The 21,311-nt window shown below is 44.3% G+C and overlaps 2 protein-coding genes and 1 pseudogene across 3 annotated transcripts in view; 1 reads left to right on the top strand and 2 right to left on the bottom strand.

Annotated features, from left to right (window-relative positions):
* The window catches only part of THBD (thrombomodulin), a 155,923-nt gene that overhangs the window by 16,658 nt on the left and 117,954 nt on the right, over positions 1-21,311 (top strand). The gene's annotated exons all lie outside the window — the stretch shown is intronic.
* SSTR4 (somatostatin receptor 4) lies at positions 9,225-12,008 on the bottom strand. Its single transcript, XM_090285961.1, is given in 10 exon segments — positions 9,225-9,289; positions 9,292-9,331; positions 10,783-10,991; positions 10,994-11,085; positions 11,087-11,156; positions 11,159-11,403; positions 11,405-11,487; positions 11,489-11,583; positions 11,586-11,711; positions 11,921-12,008. Coding segments are annotated over 10 exon segments (1,113 nt in total).
* On the bottom strand, positions 9,563-10,706 carry LOC150003077 (creatine kinase B-type pseudogene; annotated as a pseudogene).

The raw sequence follows: 21,311 nt of genomic DNA on the forward strand, positions 1-21,311 counted from the left end.
GGGTAAAAGAAACACAGCACAATAGAGAATCAGGATTTAGACTAGAGGACTGGAGAAACATCTTTGATGAGTTGAACTTAACATAAGGCTTGAGAAAGAGCAGGGTTAGTCAAATGCAGAGGAGAGGGGAGAGCAGTCCAGGTAAAAAGAACAGCATGTGCAAATACCCTGCACCTGGAAGAGTCTTGGCAGAGGGCATGGAGCATAGTGAGCAAGGAGGAGGGTGGCCAAGATGAGGCTAAAGATGTGGAAATGGGGATATAAAAGTGGAGAGGGATTTGGAATGGTAGGCCAGTGTAAATATGCTGACTTCTAGGTACAAGGAATTTTAGTAAGAGTGTGCTGGTGTTTGAAGTGAAATTGTATGGGGATGTAACAATTCTGGGCTTAATTATATGTTTCCATGGGCAGACAGCTGCAGAGTTTCTCTTGTAAGCATAAAATGTTGAGTGTCATATACACCTAGATTTGACACTTGGTGGTCACATGACTATGAGCATCATAAAACCCCACTAAGGCTACTAAAACAGGTGCTAGCAGTGCCACCTCAGTTTCCATGAAGATTAGATGAAGTGAGTGAGCACAGATTCCTCCTGCACACAGCAGGTGTCCAGTAAATGTTAGCTTGAGTGCCACTAAATTAGTGGGTACATAAGTGATCTACACAGGCAAGAGGAGGCCTTTTTCCATCTTGAGGTTTGCTATGCCCCACCCCTGTTTCAGGATCAGCCCACACCAAGAATTATGTTCTCTTCTGAATCACAAAGATAAGCTTTTCTAAGCAACAACCAGAAAGCCTGACTCTCTTTGCTTCAACATACAGTTTTTAATGAAACCCAGCTCTTATATTTCCTAGTGCCCTACTCATTCACTGCAAGTTCTGGACTTCATCTGCCAAAAATCCTGGCAGCCCACCAGGAGTGTGATAATAAGAAAACAAACAAACAAACAAACAGAAAAACAGCACAGCAAACCACCACATCATGTAATTTCAGGGAGGAGTGGAAACTTGAAGGGTGCAATCAGGAAGTAAGGTATGTGCAAAGGAAATGAGGGTGTTGCTCACTTGCATCCCATGTGGAAACCACTGCACTCCTTTCTCAGGTTCCTAGGTGATATTCTAGATGTGGACAGAGCCATGTGAAAGAGGACTCCCAAGTTCTAATTTTTAGGGACTCCCGTTGCTGTTGTGTTAAACATGGGTTAATTATTATATCATCTCAGGAAAAACTGAGATTACAAAAATATATAAAAGCATATTTTCAACATGGGCATGACTCCAGTGGTGGGGTCCCTCAAGCTCCTTTGAAAACACAACTCATGACCTTTTCAGGCTTTTCTTCTTAAAATAATACAGGTAACATCCCACACCCCTTTCTTTCTTTCTTTTACCGAATATGTGCCTGGATGCAGCACTATCTCTTTTGTTTTAAGAAAGACCTTCCTTCCTTTTTTGGTCAGCAGGTTCAGATGTAGGAAAACAGCTGGTTTCCTCTCATAAGAGAAAAGAAATATTGTTTTAACATCAAATTCTAACAAAGTCAAAATTCTTTTAGGAATGTTTTGAAGGTGTGATTGTGAAAGACAAAAGAACCATGGTGTGCTTTGCTCCAAGTCATGCCCCTGGAAACAGGCAGCAGACAGCAGAAGGGTTTCAGGGATCCAGTAAAAAACACCAAGATTCTAACCTGGGGCCCATGAGGACAATGACCACCCTTAGGGTCTATAGGCTAGACATTTCCCTGACATGAGCTTGAAATATTTTTTTAAAATAGGACATTCATGCCAATATTATCATCGGGTGAAACCTGCACTCTTCTGTATATTTGATGTATGGCAGCTGCTCTCTATCACCCTCTTGGTATCTTACTTCCATCTTCACACTAAGGCTGGAACTAACTGCTTACTCAACACTGGAGGACTCAAGGAAACTACCCAGCAAGGAAGAAAGAGGCTTTTATACAATCTTCCCACTTCTTCCGTCTTCCTTCTGCGTCCTGCCTTAATGCCATTTCATTTTCATGAGAACTGGGGTCCACCTTCCACAAACTTCTTGGAGATCTTCAGCCTTGCACACTATCACCCTCACATTTGGGATGCACATATAAAATTTGTCTCATAATGGTGGTGGAAACCAAAAGCACCACTTTTGGTTATTATTTGCCAGGATTTGAGTTTTGTCTCATAAGAGGTAGGACTTGAGAAATCCAACAGTAACACAGAAGAAAGGAAAATCTTCAAAGGTCCCTGCTTCTCTGTTTCATTTGTCTGAGTTTCCAGAGTGCAGAATCAGCTGTAACAAACATGGAGCTAAAATGATGGAGCAGCAGTAACCCAGCAGAAAGCCCTCTGAGAACCATGACAAATGAAACAATGGTTCTGATGGTTCTGGGTATTAAAAAATACTCTACATTGCAAGACTCTGAAGGAAGTTCTGAGTCCGTCTTGGTGGACAAGCTGTACTCTCTCTCAATAGCTCAAAGTAAAAGACTCTGAGGTCATTGAGAAGCTAGCAATGTGCCCACAGAGATAGTCAAGCTCCTGGTTTGTGGGTAACTATTTCTGGAGCCCAAGGTGCATCTTTTTAAATCAGGAGATCAAGAGAGCACAGTTTCCTAAGTAAATTGATTAAGGTCTCTCTGCCTTGGGGAAAGGGGCTAAAAAATGATAATGGTTAGGTGGCCTCTCAATTTTGGAAGAGCGCCAACCCAGCTCCGATCCTCTTGTGTCCTCCCCATGCTATTGTCTGCCTGCCTTCTCAGGACACAGATCATGACCATTACAAAAAAAGTATGTGGTGATGGAAATAGTCCCTACCTTGATTGGGATGGCAATGAAACACCTGTAATAATATATGTGTCAAAATTCATAGAACTGTACATTTAAAAGGGTGCATTTTATCATATGTAAATTGTACTTCAATAAAAACAGATTTAAAAATATTCCAGCCCCCTCAGAATAGCTAAAAATATACTGATGTAAAAAAAGATTAACAAGTCAAAAAGAACCCCCTCCAAACACACACATACACACACAAAACGACTCCTTGCATCAGCCTGCTCGTCTTCCTTCTGTGTCATTTGGTCACTGCCTGAATGGTGAAACTTCATCTGGGCAAAGTACTGAACAGTTAGAGGTAAATCCTGTTGTTCTGCCCTTTCTTCAGAGCCACGTAGCTTTGCTGCAGTCTTACTGAGCTGGTAAGGGGTGTTCTGTCCCTGGTCTGCAAGTCTCCAAGTCTGTTCTCCTATCCTGCTCACTACATGTCTGCATTGTGCCAGCACTGCTTTTGGGCAGCCCCAAGTTATTTCAACCCAGTTGTCTCAGTCCCTCACTTCAGCAGTGGATACCCATGGTACCTTTTTATATTAGGAAGCCATAGGTTTTATTTTTAGCAGTCAGTACTCCCATTCTAGGCAACACAGCTAATGATTTAGGGTTTAAAAAAATTATGGTTCTCCCCAATTTCAAAAGTACCATTTCTTATTAGACAGTCAATTTATTTATACGACTGAGGACACTGTCTTCCAGTAGATACAAAGTTGCTAAACATTGAAATGAAGAGGACTGAGAGAATCCTCCTGATGCCCTCCCCTTGAAAAGTAAAATGCATGTTTATATGCTCTGGTTCACAAAGACTCAGAGTTGATGAGTTTCTTTGCCAGGTAGACCAAGCCTGTCATTAGAGCTTGTCACTGCTGTCCCATGGCAGGGTCCCACATCATCAAGAGGACTTACAAAGTGCTGCTGGTCTGTGCCCACCAACTCCTCTACTTAGCTGGGCATCATCCACAGACCTTTTGCACATGCTGTTTCTTCTGCTGAGAGCTCTTCACACCTTCCATCAAACCCATTTCTACTGGTTAATTCCCATGCAGCCACTCCAGGGAAGGCTTCCCAAGGCAAGGTCAGGTTCTTTTAGTATATAATCTCATTAAAACTATATTATTTTCTCATGTATTTTTATTTCAGTTTAGAATTGCACTCTCAGTTCCGTGCTTATCAGATTAATGTCCATCTTTTGCTACAAATCAACCTCCAAGCTTCATGAGGGCATGGGCACTGCCTGCAGAAGCTTCGCCTGAACCTCAAAGCTACTGCATTGCCAGGAAAAAGCAGCATGCAGCATGCAGGCTCACTTGCACACCAATCTACCTACATGCCCACCTGCACACATCTCCAAAGAGCAGAGCAGCAGGTGTGCATGATGCAGGTGGCAGTGGGTAACACTGTGTAGTTGTGACAGAAGACAGAGTCTTAGGATTTTGACATTTGTGCTTAAGAAATTTTTTTTTTTAATTTTTTTATTTTGGTTTTTCAATTACAGTTGTCCCCTTTTCCCCCAATTTCTCTCCCCCACCCAACCCACCCCCTCTCCCACAATCATATCCCTCCCCGTTGTCCATGTCCATGAGTCTTTCATACAGGCTCTTTAATTAAACCCTTCCCTTACTTATCCCCCTTCTCTCCCTCTCCCCTCCCCCCTATTGACTGCTATTCTGCTCTTTGTTCTATTTAGTTCCTTTGTTTGTGTTGTTCTTTAGTTTCCTGTATTAGGTGATATCATATGGTATTTTTCTTTCTTTGCCTGGCTTATTTCACTAAGCAAAATTCTCTCTAGTTCCATCCATGTTGTTGCAAATGGCAGGAGTTCCTTCTTTCTTTCTGCTACATAGTATTCCATTGTGTAAATGTACCACAGTTTTTTGATCCACTCATCTACAGATGGGCACTTAGGTTGTTTCCAGCACTTAGCTATTGTAAACAGTGCTGCAATGAACATAGGGGTGCATAAGTTCTTTTGAATTGGGGTTTCAAGATTCTTCGGGTATAATCCTAGTAGTGGAGTCATTGGTTCAAAAGGCAGTTCCATTTTTAATCTTTTGAGGTAATTCCATACTGTTCTCCATAGTGGCTGCACCAGTCTGCATTCCCACCAACAGTGCAGTAGGGTTCCCGTTTCTCCACATCCTCGCCAGCACTTGTTGCTTGTTGATTTGTTGATGATGGCCATTCTGACTGGTGTAAAATGGTATCTCATTGTGGTTTTTATTTGCATCTCCCTGATGGCTAATGATGTTGAGCATTTTTTCATGTGTCTATGGACCTTCTGTATGTCCTCTTCGGAGAAGTGTTTGTTCAGGTCCCTTGCCCATTTTTTAATTGGGTTGTTTGTTTTCTTGATGTTGAGTCGTATCAGCTCTTTATATATTTTGGAAATCAGTCCCCTGTCTGTGATGTCATTGGCAAATATGTTTTCCCATATGGTTGGTTTCCTTTTCATCTTGCTGATGTTTTCTTTTGCTGAGCAGAAACTCTTCAGTTTGATGTAATCCCATTTATTTATTTTTTCCTTTATTTCTCTTGCTTTAGGAGATGTATCTGTGAAGAGATTGTTACGTGAGATATCTGATATTTTCTTGCCTATGTTTTCCTCTAGGACTTTTATGGTGTCACGGCTTACATTTAAGTCTTTGATCCATCTTGAGTTTATTCTCGTGTGTGGTGTAAGTTGGTGGTCTAGTTTCATTTTTTTGCAGGTCCCTATCCAGTTCTCCCATGTGCTTAAGAAATTTGAGGCTATTCTGTCATGTACTTAAGATAAAGGAGTGTGAGAGATGAGGATGATTTACAACTGACAATCTGTCAGAGAAGAGCTTTCATACACAAATTCTTGGGGTTTTGCTTAGTCACTGCTCAGGCTTCCTCATCTGATTTCTGAGGGAGCACAGCCAACACATACCACATGTGTTTGTTTTTTTCTTTTCAAATCAACCTTTAGTACCTAAGGATGCTAGGCAAGATGTTTTTCATGAAAGTGAAGTCAGAACTGAAAGGTTACTGTAAAAACAATATTCATCTTGGCTCAAAGACATAGTGCTAACAAACAGGACAAGAAGTCCAATGAGTGACTGTGTGCTATGTCCAAATATCATCTTCCTGAGCATCTTTAAATATTAAACACCTAGTTTGTTACTTGACAATAAATTTCATGTAATTTTAAAAGGCAAAGCAAGTTTACTGATTGAGAGGTACCTGAAGGCTGTTTTTTTCCTATGATAAAAAGAAATGCTTTCATACATGTGGCAGCCAAATGCTGTTCCTCCTGGTACACTAAGGTCAAAGCACCTTCACAGCCACTGCCAGGCAGATGAAATATGTCAGTGCCCCCGGGACCTTAGCTATCTCCATCACTGACCTCAATTCACTGCAGTCTTGCTTCACAAGAACCACAGGGAGGGTTTTTATGGGTACATTTTGCTGCTCTCAGTCATTCAACCCCAGGAATTTAGATGGCTCTGTAGCTGAGGAAGAGAAGAGCTAATGGGACTCGACACCAGCCCCCTCTCTGGTGTGATTTTTTACTATGAGGTCAAGGACAGAGGTAATACTCATTTTTAACAGGTGATAGAGAGAACACTAAGCGTAAAGAAATGCTGTCTTTGGCCTCGCCTTGTCTCAGTTAACATGTCTTGCCAGTGTCTTTGAGAAAGTGTAGTTTACAGCTGGAGAGAACTCAAAATTCACAACCTTCCTTTGTGCATAGTTGAGGTGGGTAGCTGAGGCTTAAAGAGGGCAAGTCACTGCTCACAGGGCCAGGCTGCTGCTGAAGTCCCTGCTTCCTAGTGACTTTTCTTTCCATCACCTAAGGCTGTCTCTCCTTCAACCATCCATAACTATGTTAAAAGGTTGCACTTTAAAATACTCAACTGAGGATGAGTGTTGACAAGACACCCTACTCAGTGCCCCATCTGTTCATCAGAGAGTTTGCCTAGTGAGAGTCACTGTGCGAGACTGAAGAGAAGCACCCCAACTCCACTCAGGCTGCAGAAAAGCCATTAACCCACACTCATTTCAGACCATTGTCAGTGCCAGAATGCCTTGCCTCACTGCCATCAGTCTGAAGTGTCCTTGCAGCTCAGTTCAACCACATTTATCAAGTGCCCCCTCTGCCAGGCACTGTTTGGCACTGGGGAAAAAGAAATAGTTCAGTTTTAAGACTGCAAAAAAAAAAAAAAAATACAGTTACACAAGGGCCAGACAGTAGCCCTGACTTAATTCAGATTCCCCAGGTAACTCTAGTGGCTACTGACAAGTTAGGGGTGGCTCATGTATGGGTGTGTTTAGGTGTGCACGCACATGCATCTGCATGTGTATTTGCAGGTACAAGGGGTTCTGTACCTTAGTTAGGAGCTTCCAATCCACAGCCATGTCTTCAGTATGTAGTACAGACCTGGTTACACATGTTCTCTCTAAGACAGATGTGGACCACCCAAATGTACATACCCTGAACATCTCACCTAGCCCATCAGCCCAATGGGACTCACTGGATCAGTACTGATCACATCTGATGCCATTGGGAGGGTCAGTATCCAATGGTTGTTATTCCAAAGACAGTTTCAGGCAAGGTACTTTGCTTTTTCATTTAGTAAGGGATAAACTTAAATATACAGTATGGAAAAAACACAAGGTTTGACCTCTGAGAGTCATGATGTGCTAGTGCTAGGAGCTCTTGATTTTACAGGCAGAACTGTGAAGACCCTGGGGTTGAATCCCTTAACTGGGTCATATGACACCTGTATCTAGGACCAGAATTCAGCTCTCTTGCCAGTTTCCCATATACCAGCTGCCTGTTCACATCTGTTAAAATGCTGACTGTAGATGAAATATTTCAGGGAGGGCTTTTCTCTGCTTTTCCCTCACTCAGAGAGGAGTCACCCTGCTCCACGGTGTAATCAGAGCATATCCTCTGGCTGTCCTCCTGACCCTCCCTCTATGATCTTCAGCCTCCCAACAGCTCCCCTGTGCCCAACTTGGACTGCCTACTGGCTGCCTGAGAAGGCCCAGGACAGGCAGCAACTGCTAGGCAGACAGGTGTAGAATGTGCTCTCTGAAATCCTCCTGCTAGGAACTGTGAGTTTTAGAAGCTGACCACTAAGAAGAAAAGAAGGTGCTCTCTTCAGTTGTCCTCCCTTCCACCCCCATATCTTTCTCTCATCACCAGAACCAGGCCAATCAAACCCAGAAGTCTCATTTGCTATTCTAAGCCAGCTAGAGTCTCCCACATAGCACTGCATTCATGTTTAATAGCATGTTTTCACTCCAAATTCCAGCATATGCATTTGCAAGCATTTCCTCAGCCCCCACCTCTGCTTTTATCAGAAAACAGGACTGAAGTTCCTCTTAAGCTGACTTTTTTCTTTTGGGGAGAGGTAATTAATCATTGAGTTAACATCAGGCAAAAAAGTATGTCCTTTTACTGTGTTTAGACTGAATGGTTATTATTTAGATCTGACTGATGTTTTACTAAATGTTGACTTTTTGTTAACAGGAGTGATAGAGCAGCCTCTATCCTAAATCTGGGCGGATTTCCACCTGCATTCTTGGGTCTTCTTTCCTCTTCCCTTGGCTGCTCTCCAATTCATCATCACAATATAAACTGCCACCTTCATGAGGTATCATGCTATCACAGCAAAGGGTCAGGGCAAAAAAAAAAAAATCACATCATAGGAGCTAGATGCGTTTATCGTCTCTGCTTTTTATTACTGACATGGTTTTATGCCTTGTAATAATCCCCATGTATGGTATCTCCAAACCTTTTCTACTCACAGGAAGGTGATTACTGGCCTAAGACAACTGAGGTGACACTTGTGATTGCAAGCAGGCATTGGGCGTGGGGATGACAAAGCTGGTGGCCCAGGCCGTCAAACACAAATCCATTTAGCACAAGAGCCCGGGAACAGAAACAAAGGGACTGTGCTTGCAGGCATCCTTCTTCCTTACTTTTCATATATGCTATGTCCCACCACAAGGCAGAGTCTGCGTAGAGCAAGAACACTGGCTGCCTCGACCCTTGGACAGTCTTTTCTCAAGCAGAGTTGCTGTAACAAGTCACATGTAGGTGGATATTCCTCCCTAGCATCCTCCTGTTTTACACTCCTTGAGAAATAGCCCACAGTTCAGGAGTGACTAATATCCTAGACCAGTTTTCAAAGGCATCTTATCCCTACAGAAGTGTTCTTCTAAGAGCCAGAGTCCCCGGGAGAGGAGAAAGCAGAGGAGCTCTGATGCTCTTGGGGTTCACACCCAGACTAGGAGGTGGTCATGGGGGAAACAGATGGTGGTTTTTAGGTGAACATCCAGAAGAGGCAGTCTGCTGGGCTAGAGGGGTGGTGCAGACCACCTTGGAGTGGCCACATTGAGTGGGTAGTAAAAAAGGCTCTTCAGAAGGTGGTGGTATTGGTGAGGGGCACCTGCTTGCAAATGGGTTCTGGCTGCACAGGTTCCTGCAGGGGATTAGGGGACATATGCATTCTGGCCCAACTCTGTTCTTTTTTTCTTTTTTTTTTTTTTTCCCAGCAGACCGAAACCCTTGATTATTTCAGCATCAGAAACATCTCAGCCATCACAAAAATAAACTACCTAAGGAGACAAGTCTCTACAGCGAGGCTAAGGGCTCAGCCACCAGATGATGAGCATCAGGGGTGCATGGTGGGCACTGCCTGAGAAATAAGTTAGGAAGCAGCAGGGCTGGTGGCTGTGAAAGGTTTGGGCCGGGCTGTCATTTCTGGACAGGCACAAGGTCATCGATGGCTTGGCCCTGTTCCAGCCGCTGCTCCATCTCAATGAGCAGCCTCATGCCATCCACCACCATCTGTACCAGCTCCACTTCTGAGAAGCTCAGGCGGTCCGCATTGGAGATGTCAAAGACCCCGCCCACAGCAGCGGTGTCTATGCCACCTGTGCCTCGCTTCTGGAGCCGCAGCCTCTTGAGCACTTCCAAGAACTTCTCGTGCTTGCCCAGATGGGGCAGCCTGATGTGCACAGCTGCCCATAGCCCTATGCCCAGGTTGGACGGGCAGGTGAGGATGGAGCCCAGGTGAGGGTTCCACATGAACTCGTAATTCTTAGACTTGAACAGTGTTTCAATCTGGGTGAGGCCATTGCAGAATCGGGTGAACACCTCCTTCATGTTGCCCCCCCTTCTGCATGGAGATGACCCGCAGATGGTCCTCCTCGTTCATCCACACCAGGAAGGTCTTATTGTCATTATGCCAGATGCCGCGGGCGTCCGGCCAGTCCAGGGCCATGCCCGAGGCCAGCAGCAGGGGTGATGCGAGCTTGTCGAAGAGTAACTGGTCGTCGATGAGCTGTTGCTCCTCGGCGTCCGTCATGCTCTTGAACGCGTAGTACCTGCGGCCAGATCGCTCTCCAGGCTCGACAGGGCTTCCACGGCAAGCTTCCCGATGGCTCGGAGCTCCCTGCAGCCGCAGTGCGGGGAAAGGCAGAAGCAGCGGATGCTGTGGCCCGTGTGCACCTGCGAGCTCAGCACATAGTTGGGGTCCAGGTCATAGCCTCCCTGCATGTTGTCAGGGTTTAGGTCGGTCTGTGCTCGTCAGTCGGCTTGTAGCCGCCATGTCGGTCCTCGATAATGGGGTCCACCACATCCTTGAACACCTCGTATGACTCTTCGTCACCTGCCACGCAGCCCACGGTCTTGATATATGGGTGACCCGGGTTGTCCACTCCAGTCTGGATGACGTCGTTCAGCATGAAGCCACTCGGCATGCTCTTGGTGCGCAGCTCGGCGTACAGCTCGGAAGTCAGCACCTTGGCCGTATGGTTGTTGTGGCTGCTGAGGTCGGGGAACTCATCCTCTGCAGGAAGCACAGCTTCAGCGTATTGTGGCTGTTGAAGAAGGGCATGGCGGTGGTGGGCCGGCAACTGGGTGTGAAGGGAGAGGTGGTTCCTTCCACAGCTCGGGGAGCAGCGCAGGCGAACAGCCCCAACTCTGTTCTTGACAACAGTGACATTGTAGTCCAGGTGCTCTTCCTCAGCACCACCAGCAGCATCCAGGAGGCAGCAGTGCATGTAGAGAACCTGCTGGAAAGAATGGCAGAAGTTGTCAGAGAATAAGCCATAGAGGATGGGATTGGTACAGCTGTTGGCACAACTGATGATGAGGGACACATAGTTGATGGTGGCATCCGGCTGGTCACAAACAGATTCGGTAGCTGCGCTACATAGAAAGGCATCCACCAGAGCACAAAGACAGCTACCACCATCAGAACTAGCTGAAAAAATCTTCTCTGAGCATCTCTGTTGCTGCCAGCCAGCCTGTAGTGCCACCACCAGCATCTTACCCATGATATACAATAACACAGGCTGATGGTCAGACTTGGTAGCAGGAAGCACCACAGGAAAGTGAAGACCACAAAGACCACCTGCCAGCCTGAGTGTGGCCAGCACAGGTTCCAGGCTAAGGCCCTGCCACCCTGAGCTGGCCTGGTATCCAGGAAGATGTTAATGGTTAGAGTCACCGGCAAGGATACCAGCCACACACTCAAATTAATCAGCTTGGCTATGCTGGACCACTGGTATTTGGCTGTGTGCAGAGGGTAGATCCACACTGAGCATGTTCAGACAGAAGTCACTGATGAACACATTGAGACCGTCCACACTGAGCACTGCACCGCACCACACCGCCCAGTGCCAGCCCATAAGGCCAATGGCACAAGGCAGCCAGTAGACCATGAAGTGTAAACAGCATGAAGAGCTCATCAGCGATGGCCAGGTTCAGACATAGAGGAGGATGACGAAGGTCACCAGTGCGTTGCCTATTAGATCCACCAAGCAGACCGCATAGGAGCAGTGGATGACGATGGTGCTCTCTTCCCCCAAGTCCCCAGTTCCCACGGCCAGTGACTCTTCTGTCAAGGAACATCTAGGACTGGCCGTCTGGAGTGAGGCTGACCCTTGGGGTCTTCATACACTAGGGTGCTAGCCCTGGGCAGCAAGAGAATGATGAGAGAGGAGATGAGTGGGTGGCTGGGCCCGGGCTCCCACGCAGAAGCACTAGGGTCTCCCCATCTGCCTAAATAGGTGTTTCTGGGGGCTGTGACTTGCCAAGTTTCCCCACCTTCGCTGTCTGTGCAGATGGGCCCGTCCTGTCCCTGGCTCCACCAGAACCCAGACGGCCTTGCCCAGACCTCCAACAAGCCTCTCATCTCTGCTGCTCCTCACCCCAATCCTGCCTTCTTCAGCCCTTAGCCGACCACTCCCCTGCCCTACTCTCAGGAACTCATAGCCACAGGTTTGGGGATCACCGAGTCCTACATTTCAGTAAGGAGGCACCCAGGCCAGTAGGGGGCTAACCTCACAGCAAAGAGCCAATTGTCCGGCGCTTGGCATCCTGTTGCTCTTCGCCTCGTTTTTTGTCTCCTTAAATCTCTGGATGACATGCAGGGACTATTCCATCACTAAACTCAATTTATAGCAGCATAACAGTGGAACCTGAGACTTCTCGTAATGTATGAGTGAGTTCCAGATGCATCTGTGGCCCCAGCCTCCCCATACCTGCACTGAGCCATCACAGATCCTGGGACTTTTGTGTGGTTGAAATGCGGTGGGCACAAAGGAATGAAGATGTGTACGCAGAGGCAGAGATGCCACAAAGAAAGGCCAAGCCTCTGACTGGGCTGTTCCATGCGTGGAAGTCACTCTGACAGAGGCAGCGGGCACTGGAGCCAGATGTTTGAAAATCTCTACCATGAGACCTGGCTGTCTTGGGAGGTGCATCTCTACCAGGGTGTCTAAAATGTGCCTGGGGAGAGGGAAGCATGAAAGGATAGGTGTTCAGGTCTTGGTTTCCTCCTGCCTCAAACTCGAGAATGTGAATTAACACCTGGGGCTGGACTACTCTGGGCTGGACAACCCAGTCCTAGCCACCGCCACCCCTTCTCCATCCAACCCTAGCCATAACTAGTTGCCAAAGGGCTCAAGATAATTCAAGTTGGGATTTCCCTGGGAAAATTATCCCAAGGATGACACTGTCCCTTCAAGCCCCAGGGCTGTGGGGTGATGGCCTGTTTGAGCGTCCAGCACAATCCTGAAAAGCCTTTGGAGCCTGTGGAAGTGGCTCCCAGGACACCAGGATTGGGATCCCAGCTACTATGCTGTGGTTGGGGAGGGGTATCAGGATGCTTGAGGCCCACTTGAGGTAACCTTTCAGAGGAGAGGCTGAAGGTTTCCACTGCTATTCATCCAGGCTTTGTTTAGGGTAGGGGATGGCACAAATGTGATCGGCACTTGTGTAACACAATAGATGACACCAATCTCTGTCCCCAGTTTCTGTCACCCAAATGGACTCTTTTACAAGATTTGTCTTAGCAGTCCCCATCTCCTTTTTGAACACTCCTAAATAAATCTTGTCCTTTATTCTCGCACCATTTTCATATTTGCTTCTAAGGGAGAAACCCTTGTGAGGAAAGAGATGGTATCTTTGTCATTCTAGATGGAGCAAGGATTTGAGGGAGAAGCTAAGAAGAACCTCAGATTTGGATGAAGGGAGGAATATAGGGCTTTTCCCTTTAGCCCTAGACAGGAAGAGACCCTTAAATGACATCTCTACCAAGAGTTCCCTCTGGGCCCATTGTGGTGGTGACCCAGCACTATTCCAAACTCCTGGATATCTTACTTCTGCTGTCCTCTCTGTCCATTTAATGCCCAGATCCCTCCCTTCCCATCTATGTATTTCTTGTGGTTCTGTTAATCATGTGAACCTTTGAATTCTTCCCATCTCTAGTTTAGAAAGTTATTCTCCTAACGCTTTCTGATTCTGTCCCTCTCTCTCCACCACATACATATACACTGCAGCATATTAAGCTAGCATTTCATAAGGTATGTATGTCACTGTCTTCCATCATTAATAAAAAGTAGTCCACATTGAGTGTGATACGTGCCACAATGGGTACATCCAAACCCAGCATTATCGGGGTTTTGGGAACAGGGAAACTGAGTGTTCATTCATTCATTCTTTTATTCAACAAATGATAATGCAGATAATGTACAGAGTGTCTCACTGTGAGATTTGAAGGGCTGCAGGGGCCTTGGATTTTCACCACTACCTCAGTAGGCATATGGGAAAGTGTCTGGCATCACAGAGGAAGTGGTGAGAACTACAGAAGTCTTCATAGAGAAGGTGAGAAAGAGTAGAAGATGGCCATTGCAGTGAGGACAAAATTGGCCTCCAGAAAAAGAAGCTGTTAAAGCAAACCCTGCTGGGGGCCTGGGGAATGGGGTACAATGTGGCAGCAGTATTTGGGTGCCTGGCATGGCAATGTGATGTCCTGGGTGATGATGAGGGTTGTTGAGGCTGCAACAGACTGGAAGTACTTTGTGCACACAGAGGAGGCTTAGTGTCCTCATCCGAAGTTGTGAAAAAGCAAATAAACTTGATAAGCTAGAGTGTCAGGTTCAGAATTGGGGTTTGTGTATCTCTCTGGTTGAGGGTACAGGTCTGTCAGGCCTGCACAAGGATACTTTAGGGCTGTTGCAAGAGTGCAGGCAAGAGCTGTGTGCTTGTACCAGGACCATTACAGAGTAGGGCAGGCCTGGGGTACTGAAGGCCCACGTAGGGCAGACAGGGCAGACCCAGTAGTATTGTGACATTGTAACTAGGCTGCCTGGTTCAATTCCAGCTCTACCTCTTACCAGATATGCAATGTTGGACAAGTTCCTCAGTCTCTTTGTACCTCAGTTCTCACATCTGGAAAGTGAGCCTGATGGTAGTAAGTACATGGTTTGGTGCTGTAAAGATCCATCCCACCAGCACATGTTTCATGACTAGAAGAGTAACTAGTTGTGGGAAACACTGAGTTAGCATTAGCTCTCTTGGTTATTTCTTTTTCTACCCTTCTTTTGGTGGCCTTAAAGGGACAATCTGGAAAATAAAACTTGAGATCTGCCTGACCCCACATTGCCCCACCCATTTAATATTCCTCTGGTTGGCTGCCTTCAGAGGGCAAAGGTTAAAGGGGATGATGTAGGCCATTGATAACCCATTCTGCATTATTATTATTGCTTTTTTTGTTAGCTGTGTATAGGTTTCTACTGACAGTTTTCAAATCTAACTTGTATTTAAAACAATCCTGAGATACATGAAAAAACATTATTATTATTTCAACGTTGTAGAAATGACCAAAAAAGAGCAAGCTTTGCTGACAGGCTGACTCCTTTCTGCCTTGACTCACAACCTGCTAATGGGTTATGCCCAAACCGATTCTTTTGGGAGTGAAAAAAGCTCTAGTAGTAATTATACTGTTTATGCAAACAAGGACACATGGATACTCTAATAAGGGGAGACTCTCCATTTTAATTTTAAGCATTACTACATTAAGTGGCATAAAAATTAGTTTGTTAAGCACTGAATTAACTTATAAGGGGCTGTCACTGCTCTCCCCAGAACATCATCCAAGAAGGGTTTATTTGAGGTTACCTTTGGGTGTGCACTTCACTGACAATACCAGGAACTGCTGGAGATTAAACTGAAATGTCATATGCATCCAAGGCCCAGATTAGAAAATCATACTGTTTTCAAAAATACTCTCTCATGACTTCTATGATTAGGTTGGAATCAGAGAAGCATTGAAGTTGCAGACCAATCAAGCAACAGTGGATTCTCCAGACAGCAAGCAATCAGGCTTCTTGACTCCCTCCTGAGATGGGGGTGGATGGAGACATGTGAAGTAATGTTTGGCTTGTCCTGAGAACACTCTTCTACCTGTCCCATTTCCCTACATTCCTCTCAAGTTCTACCATGCTTCAAACTCAAGAGTGAGATACAGGGATTGATAAAAGTATCTTAGCCTTTAAAAATTACTAAAATAAGGAAAGTAGAGTTGAGTGGATACCAAGAGTCACTGTCCTCAATACAACATCATAATAATAGCAAAACCATATGTACCTGAAGAATGGGAGGTTGGAAAATTCAGGGCTGATAGAGAAGTTCTTCCCCAAAGTCAAGAAATAATTATCAGGCTGAGTTATCTACTAGTTTTGATTCAGCTGATAGTGTGGGGTGGAGAAGGTGATTTTTGAACACCAGGAATTTCTGGAGGCAGTATAGTGAATGAGCTAAATAAGTTGACATGTGAAACAAAACAATGTTTGGCAGTGATAAGCACTATATGTGTTTTATTATGAATTAACGTCCTCAACCAGGTTCTCTGGTGCCTGGTAGGTCAAAGCTCCTGAGGACTATCTTTTTTTGCCTGAAGTGTACTGACATTAAGCAGTGGACCCTTTTTGTCAGAGTTGATGAGCTAGACAGAGCAGGAGTCACAGCTGGAGAGGCCTTGTGTAGAACCTGTTTAGACTGCCACAGAAGAGGAGGGCTCATCCTTCACTGGGCCATGACAGGGAATCTGACACAGCCTCATCTTCCAGGCACAGGTGCTTTGCACAGGTTGAAAGTTGGTTCTGCTGGGGAAATTCATAAACATTGCTGCCTGGCCCCTGTGTCCAGACCCTGAGTTACCTGATGTAGAGGGGCACCCAGGTATCTGAATATTTTGAAGCCTTTCCAGATAATTCTAAAGGGCACTAATGCAACTTTTAACTAAATGAAATTATATGGAGGCCTGGAGGCCACAGTATGTAGAAATCATTGTGCTCCCAGGATAGCTGGAGGTAGGCACCAGGAGAAACATCTGGAAAACCAAACAGAGACCCCTCTGCTCTGAGGAGCTGAGAGTTACAGAAAGGTGAGCCCTACCACCACCACCCATGCCCCTGCTCCTGCCAACAACTGGGACCTCAAAGCTGTCCTCTCCCCAAGTCGCTAAGTATGCAGCTGAAGGAGGACCAACCACCACGTTTATTCACCAGGGACCTTTTTCAGGTGGTGAGAGGACCAACCCTCGGTACAGCTGGTCCCAGCTGCTGGAGGGTCCATGGAGCTTCCTAGGCTGAGTGATGGACAGAGTGTGGAGCAGAGTCCTCAACCCCTCCTTAAGCCAGAAGGAACAGCTCTTTTTTGGAAATGTGAATATCTCCCCTATTTCCACACTTCTTATGTGCTTCTCAGTACCAAAGTCTCCTGGCCTAGAAGCATCTGGATTGTAGGTCTCCAGGAGAGACAGCTACTTCTGCAAATAGAAGTGCACCAAAAAGAGGTTTTGCCCTTTGAAGCCAGAGGACAGCAGTCCTGACAATCGCTTCTGTCACTGGGCGATTAGAAATTAATCTCAAGGGCTCTCAGTTGCTGGGCTGGGCTTTGATTAATTCTGCAATTGAGCTCATTAAATGCAAAAGTTACACAGGGATGAGCACCTAGTATTGTCAATGATTTACATAATCACTTCTTCTTTAGAGTCTCATGTGAACGAACTCTGATGATATGTACATAATGCCATGGGAAAGAAGCCTAGTCTGCCTTAGACACCTATGACATTCAATATAAGGATAAGGGTTTCCTTTAAGAATGTATTAGTTATTAAATGACTTCCTAAAAAAACATAAAAAATTATATGAGATAAACAAAAAGTCATCAGAAGAAATATAGGGTCTGGGATAGGTACAAAGGTGGTACAATAGTATCCAAATTATGTAGACTCTGCTGTCAGCCCTTTGTAGTGAAGAAATTGAGTGCCAGTCTATTCTTTGGGAGCTGTTTTCAGACTGCCTCAGCATCCTGGTCTCATCACTCTGCATGGAGAAGAGAATGAACTGGAATTCAGAAAACATGGGTTTCCCCCTGAAACCTCTGCTTACAAGAATATGAGTGTGGGCAGCTCCCTTAGAGCAGTGGTTCTCCAAGCATGGCCCTGGACCAGCAACATTCAAATGAATCACCTGTTAGAAATGCACATCATTTTTGTTTGTTTTAATTTTTACTAAAATATTTAGGATGCAGATTTACTCTTTTTTGGGGGGGGGGAGCGTAAATGAGTGATTTACTTTTCTTGAAATAGAACTTACACGTATTCTGATAAAACAGAATGAAAAGTCTCAATTCATGGGGGTTTCTGTACAGCACTCTGATCCTCACTGTTTGGAGCCAAGCTCCACACAGCAACTTCTTTCTGCTGTTATTACAAAAATAGTGTTTTTTGTGGGGCAAGAAACAGCAGCTTCTTTCTCCTGTGTTACTATAGGAACAGTTTTTTTTTTAATTTGCTTGTTTGTTTGTTTTTTGTGTGGGGCAAGAAACAAACTGGTGCTACTTGACTTTTCAGTTCCTTCTTCCTTCAATGGTCAAAATAAACCAATTTCACAGAGAGCTGTCCTGAATAGAATCCATAGCTTTTTAGCTTGCTACATAGTGATTAGGAGAAAAAATAAAAACAAGAACACTAAAACTGATGCAATCATACTTCTCATGTCTCTGAATAGACAAGTATGGGTTACCTTTAGCCAAAGTGAATAAGAAGTATGCAAGTTAACTAGTTAATTCACCATTAGTTATACTTGTCCACTTAAGGCAATAACCCCTTTAAACAAATAATTGTCTTAATCTAGCTCTGCTTGCTCATAAATGAAACTCATGCTTATCTCAGGCTTATATTCCACTGAGCCTCTGCATTTGGTACCTGACAATGAAAAAGTATGCTTTCCTAATATGTCAGTACTTAAGACTAACAATGAGAAATCAGACTGAAGAACAATATTCTCACCCTCAAGTTATCCACATTTTCCCTGCCCTCACATTGGAAGCAAGAGTCCATTGAATCTAATCCTCTGAAAATAAGCATATCATCACAATTTTCAATTTTGAGGAAACTAACTCTAGTCTTTCATTAAGGAAAAAATGAGTAAAGATATCTTCCCATCTTAAGACCATCTCTTATCTTGTCATCTTTTACTGCAAGGGTAGAAAATTGGATAAGATCATCAAATCCAGTTTCACACTTGGCATTAAGAAAATGTAAAGCTATAAAAAAATAATCCTCATCACACTACTAGGGATGTGGCAGCTTTTGTACTATGTGCTTACTGACAATAAGTGAGGCTGACTCAAAAGATATAGCTTTACATCAAGTTTTTGGATTAGAGTTTTTCCAGTTTACTTCTGGGATGGAGAAAGCTACAGATGTAAACCTTTAAACACCCCCATCACCACTCCCCAAAAAGAAAAACAAAACAAAACAAAACAAAACTGAACAGATAACTGATAAAAAGAGTTTATGGAAATTCCAATAAAGATACAAAATTCTGCAAGTGGAAAATTTAATGCCCACTGTGTAAATCTTTCCAAGTTTCAATCAAATTTTATAATCTTAGATTTTTAAATTCTCAAATCACTGAATTAAGAGCTCTTAAGCTGTTAACTGTGTCCTGTGTGACTCTTACATTCATAAAAGTTCTTCCTGGAATCTATGCAAAAGTAACCAACACACCTGCAGTATATAACAACATGGGAGATGCTCTCAACTCTTTTTTCGGCAAATTTCACTTTTTATGACTGAATATGAAAAGGGTGCTATGGAGAGATATGAAACTTCTCAACCATTCATAGCAAAGACTGGTTGAAATCTGTAACTTTAGAAGTGATAATAATAACAATAACCCACTCTATAATTAACTCCTTTGCAGTGAAAACTCCACTATACACTCTGTGATGAGGGATAACTCTAGGTTGACACAGTGGAAACTTGCTAAAACTGCAATGCCAGGGTTCTACCCTTTCCTAGTTCTCTGTGCATAAGGTGATGCCATCTATTACAAGGCAATTAGGCAGGGGAGCTTCTCTCAACAATCAGCTAACACAAAAGGGGTGAGTTCACTTGACTGAGCTCCGGCTTCCAACATGTATCTGTGCCTAATTTTATGAAGTATCTACATGCCATTTACTAGGTTTTTTTTTTAAAGGAATAGAAAGCACTGAACCAAATAAATTGTAAACTCAAAAAGTTAGAAGAGAAACCAATTATATTATTAAAATAGAATCAAAAGTTTCTGCTCAGTGAAAGAAAATATCATCAAGATAAAAAGAGAAACAACCATATGGGAAAACATATTTGGCAGTGATATCTCAGACAAGAGAGTTTGATCTCCAAAATATATAAAGAGCTTATATAACTCAACACCAAGAAGACAGACAACCCAATTTAAAAATGAGCAAAGGACCCGAACAAACACTTCTCCAAGGAGGACATACAGAGGGCCCATAGACATATGAAAGAATGCTCAACATAACTAGCATCATGGAGATGGAAATTAAAACCACAATGAGATACCACCTCACACCAGCCAGAATGGCCATCATTAACAAATCAACAAACAACAAGTGCTGGCAAGGATGTGGAGAAAAGGGAACCCCAGTGCACTACTGGTGGGAATGCAGACTGGTGCAGCTACTATGGACAACAGTATGGAATTTCCTCAAAAAACTAAAAATGTAACTGCTGTTTGATCCAGCAATTCCACTTCTAGAATTATACCAGAATAATCCTGAAACCCCCATTTAAAAGAATCTATGCACCCCTATGTTCATAGCAGTGCTATTTACAGTAGTCAAGTGCTGGATACAACCTAAGTGCCCATCAGTGAATGAGTGGATTAGAAAACTGTGGTACATTTACACAGTGAAATACTATGCAACAGGAAGAAAGAAGGAACTCCTATCTTTTGTGACAACATGGATGGAACTAAAGAGTATTAGGCTTAGTGAAATAAGCCAGGCAATGAAAGACAAATACCATATGATCTCACCTAATACAGGAACCTAATGAACAAAACAAACAAATGAGTAAAATTGAACTAGAGGCATGTAAACAAGGAACAGTCTGACAGTGACCAGAGGGGAGAGGGGAGGCGAGAAATGAGAAAGATGGGGGAGGGTCTAGTAAAGGAACTAGTATAAATGACCCATGGACATGGACAATAGTGTGGGTATTGACTATGGGGGGGGGTTCAGAAGAGCAGGGAAGAGTAGTGGGGGGAAAATTAGACAACTATAATAGAAAAACAACAAAAGATAAACAAAAAGTAATAGAATCACTTATGAAATAGATTACAGTGATGAGAAGTGTGTTTCATTTCAGTTGTGCCATGATGGCACACAGCTTTATCCAGCAAATCCTGCCAGATCCCAAGTTCCCAGATGCTGACCTGCACCACTACATGGGCAGTGTTACCTCCCAACAGCATGGAGAAGAGCACATGTCAGCTCTGGGTGATGAGAGAGCTCACAGAGACTCTTGGCTTCTCAATGCCAGATGTAGTTGGAGACCTTTCCTTGTTCTATTAAAGAAGTTCATGAGGAAGCAGTGAACAGCATCAATACAGAGAGGTAAAACTTATTTTCACTGTCCAAACATCGATCAATATACTTGAAGAACCAGCAGAAATCCTTGCCACAGCCTTGCCTCTTGAGCACAGTGCACATAAACACTTCCATGCATCAATATCCCTAAACTCAACCCCTGAGTAAGAGAGGCAGGTAGGTCCCAGCAGATGCTGCACACAGTGGTTTTACATCAGAGCTGAGGAAACTTCAGTTTACAAAATCTTAATCTTGTAAGGGGTAA

Source organism: Furipterus horrens, unplaced genomic scaffold, assembly GCF_987537825.1.
Source record: "Furipterus horrens unplaced genomic scaffold, mFurHor1.1.pri manual_scaffold_8, whole genome shotgun sequence".
In the NCBI taxonomy this organism is placed as follows: domain Eukaryota; kingdom Metazoa; phylum Chordata; class Mammalia; order Chiroptera; family Furipteridae; genus Furipterus; species Furipterus horrens.